The sequence below is a fragment of the Oncorhynchus gorbuscha genome, linkage group LG18 (genome assembly GCF_021184085.1).
Source record: "Oncorhynchus gorbuscha isolate QuinsamMale2020 ecotype Even-year linkage group LG18, OgorEven_v1.0, whole genome shotgun sequence".
Lineage (NCBI taxonomy): Eukaryota > Metazoa > Chordata > Actinopteri > Salmoniformes > Salmonidae > Oncorhynchus > Oncorhynchus gorbuscha.
Window position 1 is genome coordinate 73261960 of NC_060190.1, and position 15620 is coordinate 73277579.

General features: G+C 44.3%; 2 protein-coding genes across 13 annotated transcripts in view; one reads left to right on the forward strand and one right to left on the reverse strand.

The window, feature by feature from the left end:
• The window catches only part of mars1 (methionyl-tRNA synthetase 1), a 58160-nt gene extending 55088 nt beyond the window's left edge, over positions 1 to 3072 (forward strand). For 2 of the 3 annotated variants that reach the window (XM_046310046.1, XM_046310047.1), the window contains one exon: positions 2464 to 3072. In XM_046310046.1, the coding sequence (XP_046166002.1) occupies positions 2464 to 2613 (150 nt within the window). In that variant the 3' untranslated portion in view covers positions 2614 to 3072. The remainder of the gene's footprint in view (positions 1 to 2463) is intronic. The other variant, XM_046310048.1, reaches the window with a different exon arrangement.
• Positions 3073 to 3290: 218 nt separating this feature from the next.
• ddit3 (DNA-damage-inducible transcript 3) lies at positions 3291 to 12182 on the reverse strand. 10 transcript variants are annotated; one of them, XR_006833071.1, is made up of 6 exons: positions 12068 to 12182; positions 10633 to 10697; positions 9905 to 10125; positions 7108 to 8849; positions 5690 to 6221; positions 3291 to 5403 (listed from the first exon to the last, which is right to left on the reverse strand). XR_006833071.1 is itself a non-coding variant. In XM_046310050.1 (4 exons), the coding sequence occupies exons 3-4, from the start codon at positions 10058 to 10060 to the stop codon at positions 7998 to 8000; spliced, it is 1005 nt and encodes a 334-aa protein (XP_046166006.1). In that variant the 5' UTR covers positions 10061 to 10125; positions 10633 to 10697; positions 12068 to 12182; the 3' UTR covers positions 6642 to 7997. The 10 variants fall into 10 exon arrangements, 2 of the variants coding, with proteins under 2 accessions (XP_046166006.1, XP_046166005.1); XR_006833067.1 differs by lacking the exons at positions 9905 to 10125; positions 10633 to 10697; positions 12068 to 12182 and adding an exon at positions 6410 to 6573 and having other exon boundaries at positions 5690 to 6266; positions 6642 to 7496; positions 7542 to 8002; XR_006833066.1 differs by lacking the exons at positions 9905 to 10125; positions 10633 to 10697; positions 12068 to 12182 and adding an exon at positions 6410 to 6573 and having other exon boundaries at positions 6642 to 8002.
• Positions 12183 to 15620: the final 3438 nt, after the last annotated feature.

Sequence of the window (15620 nt, forward strand, 5' to 3'; positions counted from 1 at the left end):
ATTTTCACCAGAAATGTCTTGTTACTTTGCCATGCGGGACATAGTCATGTGTAAAGTGACACAACCATAGCATTTCAAGTCATGTCCGTGTATCCATGGGTGGGCTTGAGGTAATGAGGACTATCTAGCTGGTATTAATGACCCGACTTCACATAACACGCCCAATAACAGCATTTGCGCCAAGCAAACCACTGTTTTTCAATAGAGAACTAAGTTTCAATTACGTAAACGGCTACAGTGAGCTAACTGTTACCCACTTCTACACCTGGCCCCTCAGTGAACTATCTGTTACCCACTTCTACACCTGACCCCTCAGCCAGCTAACTTCTACACCTGACCCCTCAGCCAGCTAACTTCTACACCTGACCCCTCAGCCAGCTAACTTCTACACCTGGCCCCTCAGCCAGCTAACTTCTACACCTGACCCCTCAGCGAACTAACTGTTACCCACTTCTACACCTGACCCCTCAGCCAGCTAACTTCTACACCTGACCCCTCAGCCAGCTAACTTCTACACCTGACCCCTCAGCCAGCTAACTTCTACACCTGACCCCTCAGCCAGCTAACTTCTACACCTGACCCCTCAGCCAGCTAACTTCTACACCTGAACCCTCAGCCAGCTAACTTCTACACCTGACCCCTCAGCCAGCTAACTGCTACACCTGGCCCCTCAGCGAGCTAACTTCTACACCTGGCCCCTCAGCGAGCTAACTTCTACACCTGACCCCTCAGTGAGCTAACTTCTACACCTGACCCCTCAGTGAGCTAACTGTTACCTGACATGATGACTCCTTGCTGTCCCCAGTCCACCTGACTGTGCTGCTGCTCCAGTTTCAACTGTTCTGCCTTATTATTATTCGACCATGCTGGTCATTTATGAACATTTGAACATCTTGGCCATGTTCTGTTATAATCTCCACCCGGCAGAGCCAGAAGAGGACTGGCCACCCCTCAGAGCCTGCTTCCTCTCTAGGTTTCTTCCTAGGTTTTGGCCTTTCTAGGGAGTTTTACCTAGCCACCGTGCCTCTACACCTGCATTGCTTGCTGTTTGGGGTTTTAGGCTGGGTTTCTGTACAGCACTTTGAGATATCAGCTGATGTACGAAGGGCTATATAAATATAATTTGATTTGATTTTGATTTGTTACCCACTTCTACACATGGCCCCTCAGTGAGCTAACTTCTACACCTGGCCCCTCAGTGAACTAACTGTTACCCACTTCTACACATGGCCCCTCAGTGAGCTAACTTCTACACCTGACCCCTCAGTGAGCTAACTTCAACACCTGGCCCCTCAGTGAGCTAACTGTTACCCACTTTTACACCTGACCCCTCAGTGAGCTAACTTCTACACCTGGCCCCTCAGTGAGCTAACTTCTACACCTGGCCCCTCAGTGAGCTAACTTCAACACCTGGCCCCTCAGTGAGCTAACTGTTACCCACTTCTACACCTGACCCCTCAGTGAGCTAACTTCAACACCTGGCCCCTCAGTGAGCTAACTTCAACACCTGGCCCCTCAGTGAGCTATCTTCTACACCTGGCCCCTCAGTGAGCTATCTTCTACACCTGGCCCCTCAGTGAGCTAACTTCTACACCTGGCCCCTCAGTGAACTAACTGTTACCCACTTCTACACCTGACCCCTCAGTGAGCTAACTTCAACACCTGGCCCCTCAGTGAGCTAACTTCAACACCTGGCCCCTCAGTGAGCTAACTTCAACACCTGGCCCCTCAGTGAGCTAACTGTTACCCACTTCTACACCTGACCCCTCAGTGAGCTAACTTCTACACCTGGCCCCTCAGTGAGCTAACTTCAACACCTGGCCCCTCAGTGAGCTAACTTCAACACCTGGCCCCTCAGTGAGCTAACTGTTACCCACTTCTACACCTGACCCCTCAGTGAGCTAACTTCTACACCTGGCCCCTCAGTGAGCTAACTTCTACACCTGACCCCTCAGTGAGCTAACTTCTACACCTGGCCCCTCAGTGAGCTAACTGTTACCCACTTCTACACCTGGCCCCTCAGTGAGCTAACTGTTACCCACTTCTACACCTGGCCCCTCAGTGAGCTAACTTCTACACCTGGCCCTTCAGTGAGCTAACTTCTACACCTGGCCCTTCAGTGAGCTTGACACCTTGTGCAGACCAAGTGAAGGGGCCTTTAGATATTGATTTACCAGTTTGTAATGACGACAGTATCTAGCTAGTAATGATTTAATTAGTTGATAATACTGACTCACTGTGTTCAACCACTGGGTTGTCTATGGCAGGGGGAGAAGGTGTTCATGAATTAATTAATTAATGTTCATTAATTAACTGACTAGTAATGTCATCAGTCTAACCTGTTGTCTACCGGGGGAGAAGGTGCTAGTTGGTAATGTCGTCAGTCTAACCTGCTCTCTACCAGGGGGAGAAGGTGCTAGTTGGTAATGTCGTCAGTCTAACCTGCTCTCTGCTCTCTACCAGGGGGAGAAGGTCCGGACCCTGAAGGGCCAGAAGGCAGAGAAAACTGTGATTGGAGCAGAGGTCACCAAACTACTGGAACTGAAGAAACAGCTGTCCCTGGCTGAGGGAAAGGACCCAGAACCAGTGGTGACAAAAGGCAAGAAGAAGTGATTAGAAAGAGAGAGAAGACCGACAAGAGACTGGACAAATATGAGAGAAGTAGAGGCAAGATTTGAATAATAATAATAAGAAATATGAGACACACATCTGTGACAGGATGGAAGACAACGTTTTGTTGCTTATGGGGACAGAGTAATAGGAAAGAACAGTAATCGAAGAGGGGGGGGGGGGTAAATTGAAAACTGCTACAAAATATTCAGTCAAGACTATTTCTACATCTCTTTACTCGAAGTAGCAGGTTTAAGTAGGCTTCTGGCTCGGTGGGTTCCCCGTCATTTTATCACGGTATCATGAAGAGATATAAAATGGTGTCGCTGCGACCAGGCTGGTGGCTACGGTTCTACTGTCACTATGCAAGCCAGTAGTTCAGGTCAGTGTGTGTAGAACGATGTCTGCATAATGATATTGTAATATTGTTATATAAAAAAATAAAAAAAAGTCATGTTTTTACATATTCCCCATTTCCCATTTATTCAATCAAATAAATACATTTGCTAAAAATAACTCTTTTTTTTGTGCAAATTCTGTGATAAATGAATTCAGAAACAGAGGCTGAAATGTTATTATTTTCTTAATTTGACACCTTCAAAAATTAAAGCAATTTGTTTGGACCTGATATGCATCTCACTTTACATTTCAATCAAATAGACATTCCAAGACAATAAAAATGTTTTTAAAGGATTTTATTATTTTTATATTTGCAACTCTAAACATACAATAACAAAGTACATACAATGTTTCCTTGTAATTTAACAGAAATAATTCAACCACTAAACCGATGCATCATTTACAGTGAAATGTTGAATCAATATGGGTTTTATTTCAGTAGAACTGTGTCTGTATAATACAGGAGTATATAAAATATATATATGTGAATCAGGGTAGAGCTCTACATTGTAAATATCACCACCACTAAATTCAGTCAATTTGATAGAAAAAGGTGAGCGTTCTCGGTATAAAACTATCCAACGTTCTAGGTGTAAAACTATCCAACGTTCTAGGTGTAAAACTATCCAACGTTCTAGGTGTAAAACTATCCAACGTTCTAGGTGTAAAACTATCCAACGTTCTAGGTGTAAAACTATCCAACGTTCTAGGTGTGAAAACTATCCAACGTTCTAGGTGTAAAACTATCCAACGTTCTAGGTGTAAAACTATCCAACGTTCTAGGTGTAAAACTATCCAACGTTCTAGGTGTGAAAACTATCCAACGTTCTAGGTGTGAAAACTATCCAACGTTCTAGGTGTAAAACTATCCAACGTTCTAGGTGTAAAACTATCCAACGTTCTAGGTGTAAAACTATCCAACGTTCTAGGTGTAAAACTATCCAACGTTCTAGGTGTGAAACTATCCAACGTTCTAGGTGTAAAACTATCCAACGTTCTAGGTGTAAAACTATCCAACGTTCTAGGTGTAAAGCTATCCAACGTTCTAGGTGTAAAACTATCCACATTCTAGGTGTAAAACTATCCAACGTTCTAGGTGTAAAACTATCCAACGTTCTAGGTGTAAAGCTATCCACATTCTAGGTGTAAAACTATCCAACGTTCTAGGTGTAAAACTATCCACATTCTAGGTGTAAAACTATCCAACGTTCTAGGTGTATCCACGCACAGTAAAGCCGTAGCGGCTTATATAAGTACTGAGTTACTGAATGACAAACTTTCCTGAGCTCTATATTACTCCACAAACTGGACACGAAATATTATCTCTGATGGTCTCTGCAGTCTTTAGGTTTGAGGTTGGCGGATAAGGGATAGCCTGGTATTTATCTACGTTTTCCCGGTTGCTTCCCTGGGAAACAAAGGTAGGCTTAGCATTCAGTCAGGTTTAACCAGGCAAGATAAAGGATGTCGTGACTATGAAATGCACTGTCCTTGTTTTATTTCTCACTACCTTCATACTAGGAATGAGTCCAACACCAGTTTGTCAGAATCACTTCGTTGACGGAGCCCGATCAATAAAATATCCTACCAAACCCCCCAATCAATAACTCCTAGCAATGGGAAAAATCACTTTAATTGTTTTTTTGTCGATTATCCATAATTTTGGAATCAATGCCGACACCCCGAAACAAATCAGAATTTTTACTAATCACTTCACTAGGCTTAACGAGCAAAACGCTCAATCACAATCGCATTCATTAGGGCACGCAACAGAAAACGTTTTAAAATGTTTTGCAACAGAACTAAACAAATGTTGTTTTTTTGTCCATGTCGTCCCACTTTGTTTCTTTGCATTTGATGCTTAATGAACGTGACCCATGCAACCCTTGGGATTAGGTGTTGGTTCACAATCTTCATAGGTAGATGCTTCCAAATCAATTCCTTCATTTTTGGAATCAAAGGCCCCAATCGGTTCATTGAATCTAACCCATTGAATCTAACCCATCCGTACTTCATACTGAACTCTGCGCTAGACTGAATAACCTAAACGGCCCAATCATTCGACGTTAGTTAACGCATCTATTTGAAAGATGCTTCCTGAGACGCCCGGCCCTACATGTAGATACAGTACACTGTAACCTGTCAATAGAGAGCATGACTCCATCCACCTTCTGAACCTTTTCCACCATTACTTTACACCCTGTATGTCCATCTCTCTGGACCTTTTCCTCCATTACTTTACACCCTGTATGTCCATCTGTCTGGACCTTTTCCTCCATTACTTTACACCCTGTATGTCTGGACCTTTTCCTCCATTACTTTACACCCTGTATGTCCATCTGTCTGGACCTTTTCCTCCATTACTTTACACCCTGTATGTCCATCTGTTTGGACCTTTTCCTCCATTAATAATAATAATAATAATACCTTTTCCTCCATTATTTACACCCTGTATGTCCGTCTGTCTGGACCTCTTTATACTTTACACCCTGTATGTCTGTCTGCGACTTTACAGTCATGTGTGCATACATTCTACATCCTGTATGTCCATCTGTCTGGACCTCTTGGTCCATTACTTTACACCCTGTATGTCCGTCTGTCTGGACCACTCCCTTTACACCCTGTATGTCTGGACCTCTTCCTCCATTACTTTACACCCTGTATGTCCATCTGTCTGGACCTTTTCCTCCATTACTTTACACCCTGTATGTCCATCTGTCTGGACCTTTTCCTCCATTACTTTACACCCTGTATGTCCGTCTGTCTGGACCTCTTCCTCCATTACTTTACACCCTGTATGTCCATCTGTCTGGACCTTTTCCTCCATTACTTTACACCCTGTATGTCCGTCTGTCTGGACCTCTTCCTCCATTACTTTACACCCTGTATGTCCATCTGTCTGGACCTTTTCCTCCATTACTTTACACCCTGTATGTCCGTCTGTCTGGACCTCTTCCTCCATTACTTTACACCCTGTATGTCCATCTGTCTGGACCTTTTCCTCCATTACTTTACACCCTGTATGTCCGTCTGTCTGGACCTCTTCCTCCATTACTTTACACCCTGTATGTCCATCTGTCTGGACCTTTTCCTCCATTACTTTACACCCTGTATGTCTGGACCTTTTCCTCCATTACTTTACACCCTGTATGTCCATCTGTCTGGACCTTTTCCTCCATTACTTTACACCCTGTATGTCCGTCTGTCTGGACCTTTTCCTCCATTACTTTACACCCTGTATGTCCATCTGTCTGGACCTTTTCCTCCATTAATAATAATAATAATAATAATATATGCCATTTAGCAGACGCTTTTATCCAAAGCGACTTACAGTCATGTGTGCATACATTCTACGTATGGGTGGTCCCGGGGATCGAACCCACACCCTGTATGTCTGGACCTCTTCCTCCATTACTTTACACCCTGTATGTCCATCTGTCTGGACCTTTTCCTCCATTACTTTACACCCTGTATGTCCGTCTGTCTGGACCTCTTCCTCCATTACTTTACACCCTGTATGTCCATCTGTCTGGACCTTTTCCTCCATTACTTTACACCCTGTATGTCCGTCTGTCTGGACCTCTTCCTCCTCTTCCTCCATTACTTTACACCCTGTACTTTACACCCTGTATGTCCATCTGTCTGGACCTTTTCCTCCATTACTTTACACCCTGTATGTCCGTCTGTCTGGACCTCTTCCTCCATTACTTTACACCCTGTATGTCCGTCTGTCTGGACCTCTTCCTCCATTACTTTACACCCTGTATGTCCGTCTGTCTGGACCTCTTCCTCCATTACTTTACACCCTGTATGTCCATCTGTCTGGACCTTTTCCTCCATTACTTTACACCCTGTATGTCCGTCTGTCTGGACCTCTTCTTCCATTACTTTACACCCTGTATGTCTGTCTGTCTGGTCCTCTTCCTCCATTACTTTACACCCTGTATGTCCGTCTGTCTGGACCTCTTCCTCCATTACTTTACATCCTGTATGTCCGTCTGTCTGGACCTCTTCCTCCATTACTTTACACCCTGTATGTCCGTCTGTCTGGACCTCTTCCTCCATTACTTTACATCCTGTATGTCCGTCTGTCTGGACCTCTTCCTCCATTACTTTACACCCTGTATGTCCATCTGTCTGGACCTTTTCCTCCATTACTTTACACCCTGTATGTCCGTCTGTCTGGACCTCTTCCTCCATTACTTTACACCCTGTATGTCCGTCTGTCTGGACCTCTTCCTCCATTACTTTACACCCTGTATGTCTGTCTGTCTGGTCCTCTTCCTCCATTACTTTACACCCTGTATGTCCGTCTGTCTGGACCTCTTCCTCCATTACTTTACACCCTGTATGTCTGTCTGTCTGGTCCTCTTCCTCCATTACTTTACACCCTGTATGTCCGTCTGTCTGGACCTCTTCCTCCATTACTTTACACCCTGTATGTCCGTCTGTCTGGACCTCTTCCTCCATTACTTTACACCCTGTATGTCTGTCTGTCTGGTCCTCTTCCTCCATTACTTTACACCCTGTATGTCCGTCTGTCTGCCACCATTCTTTCTCTCCGTGCTGTTCCTTTGACTTGCTCTTTCATTATCTACCCCTTTTTCCTTCTTACTTTCTCATACAGTTTTTCAGAAAATTATCATTTAACTTTCTTCTTACAACATATATTTTGGTTTCTCTCTTAATGCTGTCTAGAAAAGGTTTCTCTCTTAATGCTGTCTAGAAAAGGTTTCTCTCTTAATGCTGTCTAGAAAAGGTTTCTCTCTTAATGCTGTCCAGAAAAGGTTTCTCTCTTAATGCTGTCTAGAAAAGGTTTCTCTCTTAATGCTGTCTAGAAAAGGTTTCTCTCTTAATGCTGTCTAGAAAAGGTTTCTCTCTTAATGCTGTCTAGAAAATGCATTTCAAAGTCACTACCGTTTTAAAACCTTCCTCGCCAACCTGCTATTCCAAATGCTCATGTTCTGCGTTGTTACTTCCTTCCTCCCTCACTTCCTGGTGTTAACTAGTCTCTCTATCAGGGCTCGACGTGTCCTCTTCACCTCCTCTCCCAGTCTGTCTATCTCCGCTTTCAACCTCTCGTTCTGATCTGTCAGCTCCTGCACCTTCCTCTCGTTCTCCTGCTCCCTCTCTCTCCTGCTCTTCTTTGCAGAAGAGGAGGATGAGTGTGAGCCGGAGGAAGGGAAGGACAGAGAGTTGCCCCTCTTGCGTTTGTCCTGCCGAGACGAGGAGAACGAGGTGCTAGTAGGAGAGGAAGGAGGAGAGCAGTTGAGAGAGGTAGACGGAGAGGCGGAGGAAGAGCAGGAGGAAGAGCAGGAGGGAGAGTCGGGGACACAGGTGTTTTCCTCCTCGCTGGCGGAGGGAGACTCAGGTTGTTGGACATTGTCAGAGTGATGATGAAGCTGATGATGATGATGGTGGTGGCTACCGCTCACCATGACCCCTCCTGTCTCCACCATGACCCCTCCGGTCTCCACCATGCCCACCCCTCCAGTCTCCACCATGCCCACCCCTCCGGTCTCCACCATGCCCACCCCTCCCTCGTTCAGCAACTCAAAGAACTCTGGGGGCAACAGGCCCCCTCCTCCTGAGCCACCTCTTTCTCCATCCCTCCCTCCCTCCCTGTCCCCTTGCCTCTCCGCCCTTTCCTCAGCTGGACTCGGACGGGAGGTGTTGGAGGAGGTGTGGTGGGGTGGATGGGTAGGAGGCTCCTCTGGGATCGTGACCCTCTGGACCCCCTCACCTCCGTCCCACGCCTCGCCCCCGACACCCACTCCCACCCCGTCTGTCAGCCATGTCAGGGAACAGCTCTCCAGAACATCTAGGAACTCCGGCTCCTTCTGAAGAAAATAAAAGAGAACGAGAGAGGGAGGGAGAAGAGAACGAGAGAGGGAGAAGAGAAGAGAGGGAGAAGAGAACGAGAGAGAAGAGAGAAGAGAACGAGAGAAGAGAAGAGAACGAGAGAAGAAGAGAACGAGAGAAGAGAGAGAAGAGAACGAGGAGAAGAGAAGAGAACAGGAGAAGAGAAGAGAACGAGGAGAAGAGAAGAGAACGAGGAGAAGAGAAGAGAACGAGGAGAAGAGAAGAGAACGAGGAGAAAGAGAACGAGGAGAAGAGAAGAGAACGAGGAGAAGAGAAGAGAACAAGGAGAAGAGAAGAGAACAGGAGAAGAGAAGAGAACGAGGAGAAGAGAGGAGAAGAGAAGAGAACGAGGAGAAGAGAAGAGAACGAGAAGAAGAGAAGAGAACGAGGAGAAGAGAAGAGAACAAGGAGAAGAGAAGAGAACGAGGAGAAGAGAACGAGGAGAAGAGAATGAGGAGAAGAGAACGAGGAGAAGAGAACGAGGAGAAGAGAACGAGGAGAAGAGAACGAGGAGAAGAGAAGAGAACGAGGAGAAGAGAAGAGAACGAGGAGAAGAGAAGAGAACGAGGAGAAGAGAACGAGGAGAAGAGAAGAGAACGAGGAGAAGAGAAGAGAAGAGAAAGAGAAAGGGCAGAAGAGAAGAGGAGAAGAGAAGAGAACGAGGAGAAGAGAAGAGTAGAGGAGAAAGGGCAGAGTAGAGGAGAAAGGGCGAGGAGAAGAGAGAATAGAGGAGAATGAAAGAAGGAAGGGCAGGAGAAGGAGAAAGGGCAGAGTAGAGGAGAAAGGACAGAGGAGAGGAGAAGAGACAGAGGAGAGGAGAAAGGACAGAGGAGAGGGAAGTGTGTACGTTAGGGAATGGTTATGTCGAAGGTGCTTCTTACATCAGCACTGTGGAAAGAGTTGCATCATGAAACAGAGAATAAGAAAACAACTGATTCAAATGCCGAAACACATCGACGATCATCAATCAATCAGTCGTCGTTGATAAGATCAAACCATGTAGATCAAAACTATTTTTAAAATCTCAACTGACCTCAGAGCAGGGAGGGGCACGCGCCAGTTTGGCCCCGCCCCCGTCTGATCCCAGTATATCCTGCAGGTCCTCATACCACGCCTCCAACTCTGCACCACACAGCGGTCCCACACCTGGGGGGTACGGAGGGGGCAGGTGAAGCCACTCGGCAGTCATCTTTCGCTCCGTTACTCAGTCGACACCGATGAGTCTTCCACACGCTGGAACGCGTTGGACCAGGACTGTGGGTTGTCCAGACAGGAGGGTTCAGTTTCAGAATGATGAAATAATTATTTTAATATATCTCCTGCATGAACTGTTATGTGGTTTCTCTACAATAGGCTAGGCGTCCGGATCCATATTCAAATCACTCTGGTGAAAGCTATATGTAAGAGAGACTGTTCTATTGCACAGCTAAGTTAGTACGTGTTAGGAATTATCAAGAGTTGAAGGAAGATAAGCAAACAAAGTACCAGTATTGTAATTTATATATTGTTTGATAAGACACCTTTTCACTAAATGGTCAAATAGTGGCACTTAGTGGACACATGGGTCTACTGCAAAAACCAATGTCTTTATTACAGAATTCTATTGTCAAAAACACGAGCTGTAGTGATGACTTCATTTAAAACATTATCACGTTAAAAATGTTTAAATAAATGCATTGCTCTAAGTTATAATGAGGTTAATTTGTCATACAACAGTCAGTAAAAACAACTCTGAGATCAACAGAAGGAACCTCAATTCACCTTCTGAAAGCCTCTTATGATCAAGTCTGGCAATTGGTCGTTGGCGATAATTTGTCCCAACAAGTCTAGAAAGAATATATGGCATGAATTAATACAATGATTATTCAATACAGTGTGATGAGATGTTAGAATGTGCTTAAAGGAACATAAATGTATATTTTATAACAGCTGATGTCTACTGAAAATATAGCTGAAGCACTCAACTTGGCAAACAACCTGATAAAGCATTGTTAAAAATGTTTGAACGGCAAAACGGATTTAATGTGGATTAGATTAATACAATAACTTGACAAACTACAATGCTATGGTTTCACATTTTCTGGTAACAAAAAAAAAAAAGTGTGTTTGTGTGGAAAATCATCCAAAAACCGGTCGGGCCTCGAGGGCTCCTGCCACAGTCCAAAATGAATTCTATTTCGATCAAAACATCCTTGATTTAGATTTACACAATCTCACGAAAAAGAACAAATAGATTTCAACATGCAGTCTTCCCAACACGAAACAATTTGTTTTTCTTCTAAAAATAGGGGTTTATCGTTGACATTAAATAGTTAAAAGGTACTTTAACCAAAAACCACTTGGTGGACGTGATATAACCTGAGACCACAACACAGCGAGCATGACATAGACAAGTAGACATTCATCAATAAATGCAGCCCAATTCTTGGCAAATACTTTTATGAAGAATATTTCTATCGTGTATTCTTTGAAGAATAGATTTTCATAAAGGTGATATTTATGCAACTGCAGGCTAAGTGTTTCTCGGTTGTGGTGAGGTTGAGGCTGCGCTGGTTCTCCCAGCCAAGGCATTACGTCATGGAATCAGAGAACAGGACCGAGAAACAAACGCCTGCGTGAAAACGGTACAAAACACCGGGATGAGACGATGACAACCTTTCTGTACTATCCTAATGAAAAGTCCACTCCGAATAGCCATGCGATCTTATTCTGTCAAGACAAATGAGTGTTTATTTGTGTTATTTAATAGGCTATTAACAAAACCAATATAATGTCTGGATAAATGACATCTTATGGATTGATCAAACAAAAGCCTGAACTTTGATAACAGTAAATAATAAGTTAATAAAACCGAAACAAAACTTTGTAAAACGTTATGTAAACGTTTGACAGCTCAGCTGTCTCTGTTATGTCAAACTTCTGAGAGCGAGAGAGCTCGTAGCAGAGAGAACGCCACTTGGGGGTCAAAGTCAAATATACAGACAAATGTCCCCCTCAATCTTGGATATAAATATAACAAATGTCAATTATAATTGCACACGGCAACTGCTGTCCTAAAACAGACACGACATTCACATTCTTTTCCAAAAGGAGAAACGAGAGACGACCAGCTGCCAAATTAAAATTAGAACTCCTATAGAAGTCCCTAAAAGACAATCAGCAACTTTAAAAACTAATCAGAATAAAATACACTTACCCTTTTTCTTTTAGTATTTCGCTTTCTCGACTGTCTTGGGTTCGGACTGTGTATATATTTTAGTTGAGATTGGTGATAGCTCATGTTAACCATTGTTCGGCTTAGGATACTGAATGTGATTTTTCGGGAACTCCCGGTGATCTTTATATATGGTGACGCCAACCGAACTCGACGGGAAGTTTTTTTTTAGTTTTTACTTAACCGAAGCCCATTAGCTGATGATGAAATGACTGACAACCAGATGGTACAATAGTAATGTACGCGCTAAATTATTTTGCTTGGCGACATCCAATTGGTAATTGTATTCTACAGTAAAGGCGGGCTCTAAAGGCCCTGTGGTTTGTCTCCACTCTGGGTAGTTTGTGTGACGTGAAGATGTGATGCAGCCAGGACGAATTTGGGGCGTAAGGGAGTCACATGAAAGGAATGATGCAATGCTTGGCAACCAATTTCTAGTCGGAAATAAGACCGGGAGAACCAGAGCATGTTTTATTTAACAGTCTCTGGCTCTAACAAAAATATTTAAAAAATACACTTATGCAAGAATATTTTAGAATGTCAAAAGAAAGTTTTGCTCACAAACATTAAGGCGACACTATAGGCTATTTATAATTTATGTTCAGTTGTAGGATATTGTGAAAGGAATAAAGAAAGCAACTCTGTTTGGAATATTGGCTCGTTTTGTATCCAATAATAGATCGGTTTTTATTTTCCGTTTTTGATATAGGCTTGCTTCTATTATTCTCCGGTATTTATCTTTATGTTTGGAGACCGTTTTCTTTATGCGCCTGAGGGCCACATTGTACACTATTCAAGTTTGTGAGAGTAATAAAATGCTTTAAAGTCCGACTCCGTCCTGCTTTCTGTGTGTATAATATTATTTCACAAGAGTGGTAGTGTCTGCTGCAACAAATTCAACTTCAAACCTATTTTTTTTCTCAAAGGCTATGTCTGTCATAGGTAGCATCCCCAACTTGTCTCAAAGGAAACATAATGAAATTGAACCCTATAGGCATGGATTTTTTAAATTTAATTTAATTTTATTGGCTGTGTTTATTCTAAAGGAATGCCGTGTTATTAGGATATTAATTTCAGACATTTCGTTTCTTTTTTATATCGCCCTCATGTCTCTGTGTGGAGTGACGGGCGCGGGCTATTAAAATCAACCTCCCACACTTCTTGATCGCGAGTTCCTAAACTCCCCTCTATCTGTGCCTTGTGGGATGATGATCATGAACAAGCTGCCAGTGTTGATGAAAACTGATATTAAAACATACATAATTCAGGTTAACCCTTTAAAACCAACACGCGCATTGTCTTTATAATAACGTCTTTAACTTCCTATGTTATTTCATACGTTGACACTTAACATCGGTTAATTCCTTAACTCCAACAAACAGACAAGTGTTTAAATGCACCGTGCAACAACACCCGCAGTTTACCAGCCCAGCAACAGCGCCGATATGAGACGCGTCGCGTGCGCGAGTAGCGAATAGAAAGCTCCGGTCTCCGGGACCAGGGTTAAAGCGCTCGATGAGCCTCGGTTTTCCACGTCACGACTTGAGGGTCTGTTGCTGAGTAGTTGAGCGAAATACTTTGTCTGTTTATTGAGTCCAGTCGTGTAGCGTGTGTATATAGTATTCGTTAGTGGGATACTTAGAGGACACGGGGCTTTGTTGCCACGGTGTTGGCACTGGCTGGGTTTTTTGTTATCATAGTCTGTGATGGGATGAGCAACAGTGTTTTTATAAAAAGCAAAACATAATTTTACACCACAATATTATTCCATAAGCCTAGAATCTAATTTATTAGTTCGATAATCATAGAAATACTGATGATCATAATCATAGGCCTAATAACTAAATACTAATACAATAGCTAATGATAACATTGATGCTCGGGGACAAAAAAAAGAAGGAAATGTTATTCACAAGAGTAACAAAAGGTTGTAGGTTATAGAGAAATCAATAAACGACACAAATGCACTGTACATACAGACGCATTCCACATTTCGTTACGTTACAGCCTTATTCTAAAATAGATTACATTATTTTTTCAAAATGAAAACAGATTTTTTAGAAATGTTTGCAAATGTATATAAAAAAAACAACAGAAACCTTATTTACATAAGAATTCAGACCCTTTGCTATGAGACTCGAAATTGAACTCAGGTGCCTCCTGTTTCCATTGATCATCCTTGATGTTTCTACAACTTGATTGGAGTCCACCTGTGGTAGATTAAATTGATTGGACATGGTTTGGAAAGACACACACTGTCTACCGGGGTCTGTAGTGACACCTCTAGCACTGAGATGTATTATTCTTTTTGAATTTAACCTTTTATTTAACTAGGCAAGTCAGTTAAGAACAAATTCTTATTTACAATGATGGCCAAACCCGGACGAACGTTGGTCCAATTGTGCGCCGACCTATGGGACTTCCAATCATTCATGGCCGGATGTGATGCAGCCTGGATTAGAACCAGGGACTACTGTGACACCTCTTGCACTGAGATGCTGTGCCTTAGACCGCTGCGCCACCCGGGAGACTTAGACCGCTGCGCCACCCGGGAGACTTAGACCGCTGCGCCACCCGGGAGACTTAGACCGCTGCGCCACCCGGGAGACTTAGACCGCTGCGCCACCCGGGAGACTTAGACCCCTGCGCCACCCGAGAGACTTAGACCCCTGCGCCACCCGGGAGACTTAGACCCCTGCGCCACCTGGGAGACTTAGACCCCTGCGCCACCCGGGAGACTTAGACCCCTGCGCCACCCTTAGACCCCTGGCCAGACTTAGACCCCTGCGCCACCCGGGAGACTTAGGGAGACTTAGACCCCTGCGCCACCCGGGAGCGCCATGCGCCCGGAGAGACCCCTGTGCCACCCGGGAGACTTAGACCCCTGCGCCACCCGGGAGACTTAGACCCCTGCGCCACCTGGGAGACTTAGACCCCTGCGCCACCCGGGAGACTTAGACCCCTGTGCCACCCGGGAGACTTAGACCCCTGCACCACCTGGGAGACTTAGACCCCTGCGCCACTCGAGAGCTGTTAAAGGTTCCACAGTTGACAGTGCACGTCAGAGCAAAAAACAAGCCATGAGATCGAAGGAATTGTCCGTAGAGCTCTGAGACAGGATTGTGTCGAGGCACAGATCTGGAGAAGGGTACCAAAACATTTCTGCAGCATTGAAGGTCCCCAAGAACACAGTGGCCTCCATCATTCTTAAATGGAAGAAGTTTGGAATCACCAAGACTTTTCCTAGAGCTGGCCGCCTGGCCAAACTGAGCAATCTGGGGAGAAGGGCATTGGTCAGGGAGGTGACCAAGAACCCAATGGTCACTAAGACAGAGCTCCAGAGGTCCTCTATGGAGATGGGAGAATCTTCCAGAAGGACAACCATCTCTGCAGCTCTCCACCAATTAGGCCTTTATGGTAGAGTGGCCAGACGGAAGCCAATCCTCAGTAAAAGGCACATGACAGCCCGCTTGGAGTTTGACAAAAGTCACCTAAAGGACTCTCAGACCATGAGAAACAAGATTCTCTGGTTTGA